General features: G+C 33.1%; 1 protein-coding gene across 1 annotated transcript; it reads left to right on the forward strand.

Moving 5' to 3' along the window:
* Positions 1 to 12,628: 12,628 nt before the first annotated feature.
* On the forward strand, positions 12,629 to 15,941 carry CML11 (calmodulin-like 11). The gene is made up of 4 exons (XM_039046363.2): positions 12,629 to 14,410; positions 14,498 to 14,655; positions 14,748 to 14,828; positions 15,615 to 15,941. The coding sequence occupies exons 1-4, from the start codon at positions 14,335 to 14,337 to the stop codon at positions 15,750 to 15,752; spliced, it is 453 nt and encodes a 150-aa protein (XP_038902291.1). The 5' UTR covers positions 12,629 to 14,334; the 3' UTR covers positions 15,753 to 15,941.
* The last annotated feature ends 1,932 nt before the right edge of the window (positions 15,942 to 17,873 follow it).

Genomic DNA, 17,873 nt, shown 5'->3' on the forward strand with positions numbered 1-17,873 from the left:
ACGCAACACCATTTATGCAACCAACACTTTTCTCTCTAAGTGTTCTTACAGCTGCATATGGTCATCCTCAAGGTTGCATATGCATCCAAGACTCCACTGCAAGCTTTCCTCGGCCTACACAACAGGTCTAATGCACGAAAAAGCTCAGCCCTTGGTCTATCCAAGCGTTTCCTTCGAGCTGTCAGTTTATTTAACTCAAGGAGCTGCTTGCTTGTTCATGAAATTCCATATTAATTTTACTAAATTAATAACTTGAATTATAGAGCTCATTTCAAGAAATTTTTTTCTACAACCTTGTTAATAATTGTCTTAGGAATCTTACCTCAAAATTTCAGCTTTAGACTACTCGTGGTCTCTCATAGAGACTCAATTCTTTAACGATGGCCTGGATTCACTTGAGAACAGAACCTCTGGTTCTTTTTTCTCCTTCTCCGGCCTTAATCCAATGAAAACTTCTTCTGGCAGTGTCACCTCTAAAAGTAGACTCTCAGAGCTTTCCAACAACACTAAGAACTCTAAATTTGCGCGCAGGAATTGATCAAACTGATCCTTTGAAGTTCGGCCTCCCTTTTTTATACTACTTTCCACCGCTTCTCATTAAAGCATAGCGTGACACTTCATTCTTCATGGAGTTAAATCCAGTGCTAAGGACATCTGGTGTTTTTAATTGGTGATTAATGCCGATTAATGCAAGTCCAATCGTTTAGCTCACCGCCCCATCGTTTTGCTCATCGTTTAGTGACCTCACGCTGATGTTTGTCACCTAACGATCTCGCCCAACACTTAGCACACTGATGCCCATCATGTAGCGTTGACGCCCATCGTCTAGAACAGCACGACTATTGTCTAGTGCCCATGCCCATTGCATAGTACCATCGCCCAGCGTCATCGCCCAACGCTGATGTTGATCGTGCAGTGCCAATGCCCCATCGCTTAATGATATCGTCCAACGTATAGCGCTATTGTCTAGCAAAACCCTTCGCATCGTCTAGCGTCGTACATTGCGGCACGATCGCTTACCGCATCGCTGAGCTCCGTGAATTTGCTACATGATCGCCTACCTCATCGCCTAGCACCACTCATTTGCTAGACGATCGCCTACCTCATTGTGCTGCGCCGCTCATTTGCTCTACGATCGTCTAGTGCGCGCAACTCCAATCCTCAGCACCCATTGCTCGCGCACACTTAAGGCTGCCGCATGCTTTGTTAACCTCTTAAGACTTCGGCTGCCGCATGCTTTCCCACGCATAGCTTTTGCTCTCGGTTACACTTTGGTTCCTTCAACGCCCAAATAACCTCTCAAATGAGCATGGCCAACGCATGGCATAACACTTAGCTAATTTTCGAGCCTCCAATGCATGGGTTACACTTAGCCAATTTTTCAAGCTTTACCCAAGAGTCAAGCTTTCAAAGTCAAACTTTTCTTCTAACTTTTCACCATTTTCTCTACAATTACACATTAATTCTCACATCAACCTACTCACCACACTAATCTCAGTAGGGAACATAATCAAGTAGAGAAATTAGGGCTAGGGTTCACAGTGTGAACATCTCTAGGGCCAAGAGAAGGTATGTGGCGCGACATCGTTCAAGCCCTGAAATCAACCCTTACATGAGCTATCTATCTACTTACTCCTACTTCAGGGAAGAAGTGAATTCCATGTTGTGTAGCTGAGTTCCCAGCCCCATAATCAGACGAATCCTAAAAATGGTAGATTTGAGTCGGTGGCTTGGCCACTCGCACCCATGCACATCAAAGTACCACCCTCAATGGCAGGAGTTCACAATTCACTCAAGATTGAGGTCATGTTACCTATGGTCATCCTAGTGAAGTGAAGTCTCTGTCATGAACGGTGTTATATAACGAGACATTAACATTTCGTGGTCAGGTATTATACAAACTCTTTGTATAGGATGCCTCCGCTCGCATGTCCCCTAGACGAATGATCAGGATTAAACTATCTGTAACAAGTCACAACACTTGTGACCATTCCATAAAGCGGGCCGCATCGATAGCATTACCAGGATAAGGTTTTCCTTCTATATCCATATACTATAAACCATTTTGGTTATCACATAAAACATGATCCACTTGTATGTCACCACATACATGCTTAAGTTACATAAAGACAATCGAAGATTTTAGTTTATTGGTTTGTGGTAAAACAAATAAAACATTCAGATGAGCAAAAACGAGAAGTGAAGTAAAATATCATATATTATACATCACAAGCATTCGTACAAACTGTTTACAAACTACGGAATTCGAGACTTTAGGTCATCAACCCTAAGACAAAGAACAGACGTTTCAGAGAAAGGGAAACCAAGTTCCTCAAGTAATTGGTGTATCCAGTTATTTTGATGGAACGCATGCGAAGCGGAAGAAAAACGGATCTAAAGTACTCTAATTAGATTAATTAGAAAAAGGAGAAAAGAATACAACCTTTGTAGTATTTGAATCTTTTTCAAATCAGTTCCAATCTCCTCACGAACGGTTCGTAGAACACCACAAGAGCCTTCCCGACTATTCTTCAGCCTTAGAATAGGATGGTGAAATCCGGTGAGTGACTAATTTGAAGAGGAAAAAATGCCAAAGCTTTGAAAGAAAAAGGGGATGAGATTATCATATAATCTCATCAAAACCCACTGTGGCCAAAAGTTCTTAAAAAATATTAAACACTCCCTTTTAAAGACCATAACATGCAAACATGCAATTTTGAGTTTGATGAGAATTTGACACTGAGAAAACCACTAACTTAAAGTGAGATTTAATGGGACAAGTGTCTTCAAATGAAAACAACAATTAGCCATGCAAAAGTTGGCATTTCCCACTCACAAATGTTGGATCATTTCACTAACTTGGTCAAGTTTGACTCTCAAAGTCCATAGTCAACAAATTTGACCTTTTGACTTTCAAAAATAAAAAATCAACAATTTGACTTCCATTGCATTTTTTACCTAGTCAATAATTTGACTTTTAATGCAATTTTGACCAATTCTATTTAATCTCAAAATAAATTCTAATAATCAATTTTAAAATTAAATTAATATTAAATAATTTAATTAATTTAGTTTAATATTAAATCCAACAATAATCCCAATTTATATGCATCCCTATTCATAATCTTAATGTTTAAATCTTATTTATATATCTCCTATTTTCTCTCTATTTATGTTTAGGCATAATTAAACATTACGTCACATATATCGTTGATATTTAATGCTTTGCTCCAAAAATCAAATTTAAACACTTCAAATTCGTTTGTCACATTGTTCTAAGGTTTAGTCCGATATGAGCTAATAGAGAGACCTCATGGACCTATCACTACAAAAATTTTGGGCTTTAATGTCGGTTGAAAAAAGTGAAATCGGATGTATAATGTTGATTTTTTTTTTTTTAAAAAAAAATGGATCTTTAATGCCGGTTTTAAATTGACATTGTAGGGTACCTTTAATGTCGGTTTTAAACTGACATTAAAAAACCACTTAGTTTATCCTCTCACTTTCTATTTCCCTCCATTTTTTTCATTTTTCCCTTTTCACTCTCCCCCTATTTTCTTTTTCCTCTCATTCTCACATTCCCTCTTCAGAACCTCTTCTTTCTCACTTCTCTCTTCCAAACCCTTGCCATTCGTCCGTCGATCGTGGGTGAAAAGTCTGTCGTGATGTAGATCTGGCTTCCGTGCAGATCTGTTCATTGTGCAACCCGCGCTGTCGCACCTAGTTGCTCGGATCTGCTGCTCGTTCTGTCGAAGCGCCAGAACCAACCTGGATCTGATTGTGGGTGAAGCTCATTTTGACGAAGTACTACAACTCAGATCTACTGCTTCCTCTTCAGTTATTTTTCTGTGTATTATACTTTCGATTTGATAAATAAGCACCCAAACTTGCAAACTTGATACGCTAATCATGTGTCTTTAAATCTAAAGTTCATATTCCCACGAGGTGTGTTCCGCCGTTCGTCATTCAATTTTCCCTCGTCGTCGTTCTGCCAAAGTTCTTCGTTCGATTTTCCCTCGCTGCGTGTCTCCTATCTGTTGTCGTTCGTCTTTGTCCACCGCGCTGCCGTCCAGATCAGTATGTTCTTCTTCTCTTTCCTCTTTTAAACTCACAACAATTTTTGTTCTTATGTTTACGCCTCTCAACTGTTTGTGTAAATGTCTCAATGAAAGCCAGCTGCAATTTCACTCCAATATATCTATCTACTCCTAGATTTGGGCCTTTTTTTGTCTATGGTCTTTGAAATTCGATTTGATTAATGGTTTTGTTGTATACGATACATTTCTTGAATGACTTGAAGTTCTAGTGCAGAATGTAAAACCTGGATTTCCATTTTCCCTACTTAAGCAGGTGATAAAAGGAATTAACTAAGTGAAAGTTAAATCCTATGTTAAAGAGAAGGAAATTTCTAAGTGTTGAATAGATTTTCGTTGAGTAGTTTTGAGTTAAGCCTTAATTGGTGAAATTTGGCTAAGTGTAAAGTCAAAAAGGACCCATGCGTTGAGTGTTCAGAGACATTAACGCATAAGATGAGTAGAAAGCAACCATGCGCTTGTGAGGTTGAACGCATGATTGACCGAGGTATTGGCAAGAGGCGTTTCCAATAGTTGCTCATGCGTTGGGTATGCGTGAGCAAGAGCAGTGAAAGCAAAATGTTGAGCTCAAGACACTGGGTAGACGGTTGTGTAGCACATGAACATTGCTATACGATGAGGTAGACGATCGTCTAGTAAGTGAGTGGCGCTACACGATGAGGTAGGCGATCGTGTAAGCGGGTGCTGGACGATCATGTAGCAATGCGGGGAGCTAAACGGTGAGGTAGACGATCATATAGCAGATGTGCGGAGCTATGCCATGTGCTAGATGATCGTGTACTAGATATGCGCACGACATTAAACGATGAGGAGTGACGCGCTAGACGATCGAGCTATACGATAGGCAAAGTACTACACGATTAGTGTAAGTGCTAGACGATAAGCATAGAAGCTGGACGATAGCGCTAGACGATAGCGTTGAGCATTAAAGCGATGCGTGGGCGCTTAGCGATAGACTACACGATGGCACTACGCGATGGGCGTGAGCATTAGACGATGAGCAGACGCGCTACACGATAGGCGGAATGTTAAGCGATAGGTGATGATGTTAAGCGATATGCGGATGCGTTAGACGATAAGACATTAGTTCTAAACAATGGGCGTGGTAGCTAAACGATAGGCTATGCACGAGATTGTTGAGAGCGAGATCGTTTACTAAACGATTGAGCTACACGATGGGCCGCTGGAGCTAAGGGATAGATGAAGGAACTAAACGATGGATCGGTGCTGAGGCTTGCATTATTCGTAACTCATATCTAGGTAACCAAGCCTATCTTCTTCAAGATCTTGAAAAAGAAGATTATCTCATTTATTCAACTATTGAGTTTTCATGTTGCAGGTGCAACAAAGAAGTAAAGATTTGGTATGACAACCTCTTTATGCTTTTTCTTGGGGAACTCTAGATCCAACACATTCACTACAAGAATTTTTCCTTGAATGTACCATTTATACACATTCCCAATAAACACGTTTAGTTGAATATGAATTCTGATCACATTTTCACTTTCAATCCTTTGTCTTAAACCTTTTTTATTTGTGATCCTTTGAACAACAGTGGTCAGACAAAGATGCCTATAACCAGACACTACTGAAGCTGGGGGGGTCTGTTCAAGAAGAATTATGAAAGGATCCATACTTACTAAGTGGAGAGGGACGGTAAACTCATAATGTTTGTAAAATCATAATGTTTGTATTACTTGTAATTTGTGTTTTCAAGGGCTGAATTATTATACGACCTTTTAAATTATAAATTTATAGCAGAATTTACGAATTAAATGTAATAGATTTACAATTCATACATAAATAATATGTTATAGCCACAGTGTTCGATGATGATGTTTCATGTTATACTTTTTGACTGAAAAAATAGATTCGACAACGGAATTTAAAAAAACAGACAATAATTGATAAAACGGACAGATTCTGGACTTCAATGTCGGTTTAAAAGGCTTCATTTGATTCTCGAGCATTAGTTGCAACCAACATTAAAGGGCTCTAATGTCAGTCGCAACCGACATTAAAACCCTTTAATGTCGGTTGCAAATTTCATTAAAGGGCTTTAGTGTCAGTTGCAACCGACATTAAAGTCCAAAATTCTTCTAGTGTACAGATCATGGGCTGCAACGATCCGCGATTAATTGACTCAACTCTTTAACATAATTAACCACCATTCGTTAACTACCGGGTCTCTTCACTAAAGCCCAATAGTTGCACTCCCTTCACCGCGAATATATTATATCCATTCGATATAACCATGATTAGTAAGTTAACACTTTACAGGTTGTTCGTAATAATGGCTGGGTCTAAAGCTGTTTTACCTCGAGATTACATCTTGCTCCTTAAGTCCCACTGATCCTCTAATGAACAATTGGTTTGTGATCCAATCACTAAACCGAGTCCCTTTCGGGCCAATGAGAGGGTGGGGCCCTTGTTCAAGACCTGAAGTCAATATTTAAGGGAACAACCTCTCTACTATCCCTAAAAGCGGGTAGAAGTGAATTCCGTCTTGCACCCTATGTCACTAGCTATCTACCTGATTTTACCCCTGAAATGGGAGACTTATTGAGTCGACGCTATTAAGCCAACCCTCATCCATGCAAATTTAAGGATAATCCCGAATAAATAGGAGTTCATAGTTAACTCAGGATTAAGGTCAAGTTATCTAGGTCATCGCTTTGAAATAGTCAGTCTTAAACAGTAAACAACGTGATAAAGTAAGAGTGACTTAATTCTTGGTCCGATCTTATGCAAACTCATTGTATAGGACGCCCCCGCTCCTCATGACAATACATGAACGAATCAGGATCACTTCGTTTTTAGCACTTTACAACAAATTGTAATAACTATAGAGTGGACCGCATCCGATTGTGTTACCAGAATAAGATACCCGACCTTATTCATATACTATAGACCATTTTGACTATTTACTTGAACCTGATCCACTCTTATGTCTCCACATAAAGTTCAAGTACTCATGTAATAGTCATGGATCTTTTTGTTTATTGGATTTAGACTTTTCAAATACAATTCACATATTCAATAACAGTTTTATTGAATAAACGTCAATAACATCTTTATTGATAATTGAATATGTTTAACATTACAAACTATGAGTTTTAGGACATACAACCCGTGTTCTATGTATCAATCATATTGCTTTGAAATTCGCTCGTATATAAGATGTTTGATAATATTTTTGCTTAAGAAGCTGAAAAAGACTGCATTTTTTTTTTTTTTTTTTTTTTTTTGCAGTGTGGCGCTTGAACTTTCATGGCCAACCACTTTGACTGCTACTACTGTGAAAAGTATGGTTCAATCTACGTTTACAACAAAGCTGATGTGATTAGATTTATCTTTTTGTTTTTAATCATGTTTTCGATTTATCTAAAGGATAGGAAGATGATTTCACGTTCAATTTCATAGGAAAAATGGTTGCAACAACAACTTCTATTTTCGGAGGATAAGGTTGTGGCTTTGATTTCTAGAGGACCACGAGGGCATTGGTTTCGATTTTTAGAAGAGGTCTGCAACTTCGATTTTTAGATGTTGGTTGTAATGTTAGTTCCGATTTGCAGAGGTGAGGGGAATTTAATTTTTATTTTTAGTTGAAGAATAAGCTTTAGGTTTTGTTTGTCAGAATGAGGCATATTAGACTATTTAACTTTTTGATATTTGGATGTGAAACTTTTCATGGGCTTTTAGTGTGGTTACTGTTTATTTTCAAGCATATTGTTGAATTCTCTATCGATTGGGGTTTGTGTTTGTTAAGCGTAACAACAATGTAATTGGTGGGGCAGTGAAGAAGGCAAGGATAAATAAATGGGTCTTAATTCCAAAAGAGTGAGGTAAGTGATTGCTCTTAATTTATAGCTTTGGGTGAGTGTTACTTGATACTTAGACAATATATACCTTAGATTTCAATCTGGATAAGCTTTCATGGATCGTAATGTAGCAAGCATTGTTCTGCCATGAGATATATGAAGTATTGTTCAGATATCTTGCATTATCTAAGTCAAAGTTGAATTTATTTTTGTTGTCTTTAGGCAAGCAAAGAAGTGGTTTCAAGTGTTTGCATTTTTCTTCTTGTAACATAATGGATCAACTAAAACCAAATGCAGTCCTTGAATTGGCAGTGAACAGATTTGATGTTAGTTTCCATTCTTCTTGCAATTTGATTTAAGTGTGTGTAGGCTTTTTCTTTCTTCATTGTTCGACTATTGATCGAGACTATACTTCTTGTATTATGATCATAAGTGTTTGATAGACATCAATCTCTTGTTTTAAGTTGTTTAAGGGTTTAAATGTATTTGGGGACAAGGAGTAGAGTTGTAAATTTTGGAGATCAAAGTTCATATCAACTATTAATTTGGTATGTTTTGTTTACTCTATAGTAATATAATAACGAACGGGAAAAAAAGCTATAAGGCTCTTTAAATTGGAAGTGGGTTCATATTTGTATTTTTTTTGTTAAAACTCTGATTTGTTATTTTGTGTATTAATATAATATTTTATGGTAAATTTGTGGATTATTAATGAAGCACACATTTTTAAGTTGTTTTGAGAGTCAAAGTGACAATTATACACTTTTTATGTAGTTCTGAGATTCAAAGTTATACTTAGACGCTTTTCAAATCGTTTTGGAAGCCAAACTGATGCTAATTCACTTTTTATGTAGTAGATGAAATGATACCTTTACACGTGAAAAGATCAAAGACGGAAAGCTCAATTCTATGATGTTATAATCCTTAACATTTGATAAATTTTGTATTTTGTGAACGTTGTATAGTTGCAAATTACACTTGATATATTTCTTGTAATTATTAGATAATTTATTTATTTTCTAATATAAATTGATTACTAAATTTCAATAATGAAAAGGAAATCATTGTATTTAATGCATACATTATGAAGTATTTCATCTGTTTACTTAGTTGAAAACAAGTGCTTGTAATGTAAATGGGCATAATTTCAATGTTGTTTGTTATAGCATAAGATTAAAGTTGTATATATGATATAATAGTCTTAAAAAAAGGTTACTATAGGTCAAAGAAAGCATTAAGAAAAGACTATTATATAGTAAATATAGCATTGAGTCAAGCTATTATATGTTAAAGATAGCTTTTAATGACTAACGCTATTGAATGTTTTCATAGTCATATATATATGCTATATCTTCGTACTCTATTATAGCATCCATTATAGCTTTACAAAAAGGCTATAAAAAGTCTCAGACTTTTAATTAATACATGGGTTTTTAGGACTTATGAAAAAGATTATAAAAAGTCTTTTATAGTCTTTTTTATTAGTTATTGTAACCAATTGTAGTGTCACCGTCTTGGGTTTCCTCCATTTGCTTTCTTAACTTGGGCCTATAATCTGCAATCAACCCAACAAAATCTAACCCTATTAATTGTTAGTCAGTCGAATACAATTAATATTATTAAACGTCGGTTTGAGTAAGAAACATTCATTATAGAAGTTTGTTTCAAGAGAGTTTGATGAATGAGAAATTTTGACTAATCACAAATCATCACGTCATTTCTCAAACTAATGACGAACTTACAAACGCTAAAGTTTGAAGTTAATTAAAAATCGATATGTATCTCAAATTGTTAGCAAATTTCGATCATGTTGCATGTTTTCGTTACAGTCGTTACATCGAATAAACGGATTTAGTCTAATTCAATTCTGTGTCGTACTAGGAAATATTTAGTACAAAGAGAAATAGGTTTGAAGGGGTAAAATGTGGAAGACCAAATAATAATGGGAGAGTCAAATAGTCAATGTCCCAACTAAAGCTTAAAATTAGGGTTTTTGAATTTAAAAGTCAACAGGAAATTAAATTCCCATTACCGCGTTGTTGTATTGTGTGTTCGATTTTTTTGGGGTCTCCGTCTCCATCTCGCTCTTTTGAACCTTCAAAAATCAAAGTCCAAACTTTGAACAGCCAACCCCTAAAATCTCTCACGTGTACACGTGTTAATTCCTCTCCCTTCACATTAAAAAATTGTAAAATTTAATAAATAAATAAATAAAAAAAAATTATCCCATTTTGTACACTACACACAGAAACCGCGTCTCCAGCCATACCCTCATTTATTATTATTAATTTTTTCAAAATTTTATTTTCTTCCTGCTGTGATCTGTCTCCTCCAATCCTTATACTTCCTTCTCCATCCTCATTGTTCATTCCATGAATCCTACTTATTAAACATCTTTTCCTCTGTGTTTTTCTTTTTCTAATTTCCATTAATTTCTTAGACATAATTAAATGTTTCATAATTTATCTCCATATATATTATTTTTAGAGTGGTAGGTTTTAGAAGCGTTCATAGATTGAATTGGATTAATTTGAAATACATTTTTAGATTCAATTAAAAATGTGTTTGGAATACATTTTCATATGTTTAATTCAAAATATAAGTCATTTTAAAAGAAATTTGAGTATTTGGCAACCACTCAAAATAGCTTTTCAATTGTATTTTAATAAGTTTTTATAAAAATTTTTTAAATAAAAATGGTTTTGTTTTAAAAAAATAATCTTAAGTCAATCCAAACATGCCCCAACTTTTTTTAGTTGTATATTTCTTCAACTCAAATAACTATTATGAAATAATGAACATCACACCAACCCAACCATGAAACATTCGGGTTGGGTTGGCTTAGGCTGCTTGAGACATTTCTTTTTGTTTAAAAATAAGTAAATTATTAATATTTAAGAATTTTATTGAATTATTTTCCTATATTGAATTAAGACTAATGACTCATATTCAATTTATTTTATGAAAATTGTCTTTTCAAAGATGGAGAATACAATATCTAAAAAAAAAAAAATATGAAATTAAATAAAAAAAAAATTAATCATAAGCTCGAGTTGGTTCAGTAAATCTATGAACCAACTAAATTCATAAAATTTACATTTATTTTAATCCAATCAAATTCAGATGAGTTGATAACTCAATCCAAATCGCACATGTTGAATTGGATCGATCAAGTGTTTTGGGTCATTAGATTTTTTTAACACCTTTCGTAGATCTTGTATTTGACTTTCTACTTACAAAATTTCAATATACAGATAAAAAGAGTGTTAAAATATAGATTGATTAAATTTATCATAACTTAAGAGCTCAAACAACGAATGAGATGATTAAGAATCAATTGAAATGTATTAATTTATAGGAGGGTTTGTTTTTATATATGAAAATGAAAGAAAATTAAATGACATAGATATGCTAGATATAGTGAGATTTTCAAAATAAACAAACCCAAAAGTGTGTAGTATAGGCTTGTGATTATCCATAATAAATACACGTATAATTCAAGTTCTCTTTATTAAGAAAAGAATAATTATTTTTGAAGTCCACGAATCTAAATGGATTCCTATGTGTTTTGTGAAATGAACAATCTCCACATGCTTGGTTTTTACCAACAATTACTTCATTGTCCTTTCTTCTTGAGTTCATATCCACAAAGTCATGCACTTCTAAATCAAAATTTATATAATCTTTTAACTACTTTATTTTCATTTGAGTGTTTCTTTTTTCCTTATTATAAAAAGCCCAATCAAATATTAAAAGAAATATTTGTTTTTGAATAAGTCTAATCGTACCACCCTTGAAATAAAGGCAAGTTGAACCTTTCAAATGGTAATATTTCCAACCCAATAAAAGTATATAAAAAAAAAATATATATATAATATTCAATTAAAATTTTAATTCATTAACTTTGACCCCTTTCATAGTCCTATTTATATATTTTGTGTACTCCTAAAAAGTTATATATTATTACATCTTTAAATAAATGCCTCATTTTGACCTTTTTTATACACACGTCCAAACATTATTAATGAACATTATTTTAAACTAGCAATTTTATATTTAATAACTTAAAAAATTTTAAATTTAAAAAATAGCCAAAAAAATCAACATATCTCAACTGACCTATTGTTTATATTAGTGATTAAAATGTTTGTGGTACAAATAGATGTTAAAAAACTTATAAATTTAACTTAAATGTCTGTTTGGAGTGACTTTTTAATTACTTGAAATTGTAATAAATTAATTCAATAAAAACATATAGTTAAAGTTAAACGAGAAATGAAACGAGGATAAAATAGATGTAAGTGGGTCTTATTTCTTTTATTATTTTAAAAAGACATATTAATACAATACACAATAAATAAAAAGATTTTAATATTATCCTAATATAGAAAATATTTTTGGAGTACTAAATTATTCGGATTGGTTTGGTATGAGATATAAGAAATAAAATAGGTGTATGAATGAAGCAACGGAGGGGAAGGGCAAGGGAAAGGCAATGCAGCGTGCTGGGTGGGGTTGAAGGATTCTACTGCACACTACACATCTTCCAATACACAATTTTTTCTCTCATTTTTCAATGCTTCCCTTTCCATTTGTCCCCTTTCCTTCAGCCCTCACAGCTGTCATTTTTCTTCCCCAATCTTATTATTATCTTATTCCTAATTCTTCCCTCCACCATTTCATTATATTAACCCTCTATATTATAAACAAGTATATCTTGGAATTCTTTCATAAATTTCTATATTTTTTTATTTTATATCTAATATGTCAGTAATATAATTTTCAAAAAAATCTGAGAGGTTTAAAAGTTAATTGATTTATTAGGTATAAATTAAAATTTTATGTTCGATAGAAGTCTACACTTTAAAATTTGTGTCTAGTATATCTATGAATTTTTTAAAATTAGAAAGTTTAGGAACTAAATTTGTAATTTAGAAAGTGGAAGGATGACAAAAACACAAAGTATGTGGACTAGATTTTGCAATTCAACCTTATAAGAAAATACTCCTAAATTTGTTTATTTGTTTAGAAAATCACCCCTATTTTTTCAAAGATTGAACTATTATCCTTGATATATCATAAATCTTTCAAAAGTGTCCTTGGAGTATGAATCTATAAAAATAATTGACAAAAATTGAGACATAGAATAGTGTCTACGTGACTCTAAATGAAAATTAATATCCAAACACTACAACATCGGTTTAGGTCATGAACGACACACTTCTTGTAGGTCGTAATTTCTATTCATTTAAAATTTCTATCCCAAATTCAATCTAAGTCTGCATTAATATGATAATTTTTAGAAAAACAATAAGTAGTTTTAAAGTGATAAATTTCAAGAGTATTTTTTATAATTAATTATTCCTCATGTTTTAATTTGTCAGGGGTCCAATGGTTTCTTCCTCCATTTCAAATAACGAAGGATGTATGATTTTGTTTAGGTTTTATTTTGGTAGATAGAATTTCAATATATATCATGGCTCAAAATATTGGTTTGACAACAACTTTAGTAAACTTTTAAGATTTTGTGTAATAAGGACTCTATCTAATATCTCTAAATTTTATTTTCGGTCTATTGAACATTTAAAAAAAAAAAAAAATCAAACAATATAAATTTAAATGTTTAAAAGCCTATTAAACATAATTAAAAGCTTAAATTCTACTATGCTTAATTGTAAAAATTTACAAATTAAACTTTTCATTTAACTTAGATGTTTAATTTTGAATTAGGTCACTCGTTTTGAATTAAATTTGATGTGACCTTTATAAAATTGAACATGTCTTTCTTCATTAATAACAATTTTCGAAATGTTTATGATATTGGACTTAGTAGTTAATTTTAACAACAGGGTTTTTTTTTTTTCCTTTTTTTTTTTTTCTTTGAGAAAACAATTTTAACAATAGTTAAGTGATTGTAAGAGAAAGCATCCCTAGTTAGACTACCTTCAAAAGTCACTTTGAACTCCCAAACATAAAATAAATTTTTTTTTTTTATCATAAATGTAGCATAGAAACTGCTGGAAAATCTTGAAAATAAATACGTGGTAATATTTATATTATTTTAACGAGCAATTAGGTATTTATTTTGATTATAAAGAAAGAAGTAATTTAAAATTTTCCTTTTTGTAAAGGTGGTGATGACTTTAGTGAATTCTTCTCTATTAACGAAGCTAAATTTGACTCTTAATATTAGCTTTTTTTGGAATGTTTTATTTATTTTTTAATTTATTTTTTCTTTTTATAAAAATTAAATTATAATTTTCTCATTTCACATCCTTGGTATTCTACATAAACCCCAGCTCAGATTCCGCATTCCCAACCCTCCTCTGTATCCTTTCTATTTCTCTCTCTCTCTCCCTCTCTCTCTCTGTCTCTCTTTCTGTTTGTTTCCCGAGAAAATTTTCTGAAGAGAGAAAAAAATGACGGAAGTACTGAGTGAAGAACAGATCGTGGAGTTTAAGGAAGCCTTTTGTCTGTTCGACAAGGACGGCGATGGTGAGCTCCCCTGTTTTCATTCCTTTTCGTTTACAGAGTGTTTTGAATTTTTTATTTTTTTAAAAAAACTTTGAACTGTGATTTTAGGGTGCATTACTATTGAGGAATTGGCGACGGTGATCCGATCGTTGGATCAGAATCCGACGGAGGAGGAGCTTCAGGACATGATCAAGGAAGTCGACGTCGACGGCAATGGAACTATCGAATTTACCGAGTTTCTCAATTTGATGGCCAAGAAAATTAAGGTAAACACTAACGAAGAAAACCCCACCACGACATGTCGTTTCAAGAGTCAAAACGTTTGAATATTGACTTTTCTTTTTCTTTTTAATTACAGGAAACTGATGCGGAAGAAGAGCTGAAAGAGGCTTTCAAAGTGTTCGACAAAGATCAAAATGGATACATCTCAGCTACCGAGGTACTTATTTATTTATTTATCCATTAATCTATATTCTTTTTGCTGTTTTTTAAAGTTAAATTACAACTTTGAACTTCTTTAATTTTTTTATAAATTTGTTTGATAGATATTTTTAAAATTCATTCGAGATCTATTGAGGGTTTTATTAAAAAAAAAAAAAAAAAAAAAACCGTTTTATAAAAAGTTTATATTGAGATTTCTTTCAAGACCAAAATAATAATTGTCTAAATTTATGTATATATAAACAATTTCAACTTCAACCTTTATTTTTTTAAAAAATATGTTTATTGTTTAAACAATTTTGCAATATTTAATTGACTTTTCATAAATGTTTGAGAATTTCATAGAAACCTTTTATAAATGTTTACAAACTATGTTTGTAAATTTTTTGAAATAATAAGAGTATTTTATTAAAATAAACGGGAGTATTTATATATATATATATATATATATATATATATATATATATATATATATATATATAATTTAACCATGTGTGTTCCACCTTTGCTTTTTTAGTTTTTTTTAAATAAACTCAATAAATGTATATGACGACTAATAAATGATACAACTAATTTTCTTAATGATAAATTGGGAAAAGATACGTGAGATGGGAGTACAATGTACCGTATGTGTGGTACGCTGTACCATGTACCTCTCCGCACTGGATTAAGGAATATTGGTAATAAAAAATAAATGGTGTGATTATTCGTTGACTTTTGGGGCTGCGGAGAATCTAACGGCTGAAAAAAAACTGATGATATTTTTAAAAAAAATAATGTGCAGCTGAGGCACGTGATGATCAACCTCGGGGAGAAACTTACAGATGACGAAGTGGAGCAGATGATCAAAGAAGCCGATCTAGACGGTGATGGTCAAGTCAATTTCGAAGAATTCGTCAAGATGATGATGGCCGTTGGATGATAGCGTCAAGTGGACCCCAAAAAAGGGCGATTACTTAATTTCATTTATTTTCATATAATTTCATTTATTTCCTGCTTTTTACGTAATTATTAATTTGTAGTTTTTTTTTCCCCTTTTAGCCCCACTTCCACTTGTTCATTAATGTAAGCACCTCTTTATTCCTAGTAACAATTTCTTACTGTTCATCTCTTTAGGCTCTTATTCTGAAATATCTTGCTTAAAATCCCTTTTAATTTTAATGACATTTATTTTATTTTTGTCTACAATTCTTATTTTTTTTATACTGCATTTTTGTTCAACTTAAATCATCTATTCTTTACTGAAAAAACATAGATTTATATATGTGACTTGAAGACACAACTCTATGCCAATTAAATGTACTAACAAAATTAATCATAAAAAATAAAAATAATCTATTGGGGTTTGAATTAATCATCATCATCAGTATGGAAAAAATTAAAAAGATATTGTCCTTTTAGAAACTATTTTGGAAAATATTGTTGTTTTCAAACTATTTGTAAAAATATTGTTTTTTTTCTTAAAAAAAATAAGTCGAGGGTTCAAAATTCGACCTAGAACTTCCTTTCATTTGTACGTCGAACTTTGAACCCTTGACCTTGCCCTTCCTAACATTATTATTGAATCTGTTTAATTATCATTCCGAAGACCTTCCTCTATCAAAAGATCGTATTTCTAAATTTTCATAAGGTTCCCCTAGGATTCCTTCCAAAGCTTGTTGAATAATTTTTACGGATTCTGTCATCTCAGCAAGTCTGACTAAATAACGAGCTAATGAATCTCCTTCTAAACACTGAACTTCCCAATCAAATTCGAGAGCGAGATTATGAGAGAGAGCGAGATTTTGAGAGAGCAAGATTTTGAGCGAGAGCGAGAGCGAAATAGCGAGATTTTGATAGAGAGCGAGAATACCGTACAAATTTTCCCCTTTTTTTCCTTTTAATTATTACACATTCCACATTCTTCATTCTAATTCTTTCTTTTTCTTTTTCTTTTTTTTTTTTAATTTTTCATTTTATAAAAACAATTTCTAAAAATATTTTATTATTTTATTTAAACTCTAAAAAGAATAAATTAAAAAAAAAAATCATAAAAATAAAAAATGTAAATTAAATATCTCATTTATATAAAAATAATTACAAAAAACAATGTGTCCCACGAGGCAGACGTCGTCGATTTCGAGCTGGTTTTCGTCGTCGACTTTGAACTTGAGGTTGCCCAGGTTCTTCTTGATGTTGCTCTGATACCTCTGCAGGCGCTTCATAATATAAATATTCATTATGCTCTCCACGATCCCGACCATGTCCATGCATGTATGAAGACGAAGGACCAGCCTCTGAGTCATAATGTCTTGAACCAAATGCTGGCATCATCATCATCGGACTAATATAATTAGTTTGACTCTGTGTCTGCGTCATAGGGGGCAACTCTTCCACATTATGTGCAACCTCATCAAACTCGTCCTTTTCCCGAACAGGTCCTCTACGTCTAGGAGCTGGTGGAGGAATAATAGATATATCGTACATATAATGAATTTCCTCCATATAGCTTTGGTTGTCACTACATATAGCAAGAACCTAGTTCGGATCAATCGCAATCTCACGGAGTTTACTGTTGTTCGATCTCTATGAATTATAAAACAATTAGACAATATTTAAAATAAATTTAAATTAAAAAAATAGATAATATTCATTCATTTACTAGATGACCCACAGCTGCTCCCGGACGAGTGACGTAGCGCCTTGTGATATTATTATACCAATGAATATATTCTGGACTGACATTTGTGTCAAACTGTTCAAGAGAAACTCCATTGCAATAAACCTTGCACGATAGTGTCATCGCACTACCAAATGTGCAACTTTTTCAGACCAATCTCCAGTCCTTAGGTCAATATCATGCAGTACAGGTTCAGTATTACAAGGCGATGGGACATCCTGCTGAAAACCGATTTGTCTCATCACCCTGTCAGGAAGATGCCACTCACCAATGTGAAAACATATGAGAGGACTCATCGTCCGTCATATGTTTTGACCATTCGTACAAAAATTAGGTAAAGTATGCACAATAATTTTGTACGGCTCCTAAATAACCTGAAACACA

The sequence above is a fragment of the Benincasa hispida genome, chromosome 1 (genome assembly GCF_027475165.1).
Source record: "Benincasa hispida cultivar pf3 chromosome 1, pf3_genome.v1.1, whole genome shotgun sequence".
Taxonomy (NCBI): domain Eukaryota; kingdom Viridiplantae; phylum Streptophyta; class Magnoliopsida; order Cucurbitales; family Cucurbitaceae; genus Benincasa; species Benincasa hispida.

Bases quoted from the DNA above. Each gene is read 5' to 3' on its own strand.
- CML11 (XM_039046363.2), top strand. From the start codon at position 14,335: ATGACGGAAGTACTGAGTGAAGAACAGATCGTGGAGTTTAAGGAAGCC. The intron at 14,411-14,497 runs GTGAGCTCCCCT...CTGTGATTTTAG, and splicing joins GTTCGACAAGGACGGCGATG to GGTGCATTACTATTGAGGAA. The intron at 14,829-15,614 runs GTACTTATTTAT...AATAATGTGCAG, and splicing joins GATACATCTCAGCTACCGAG to CTGAGGCACGTGATGATCAA.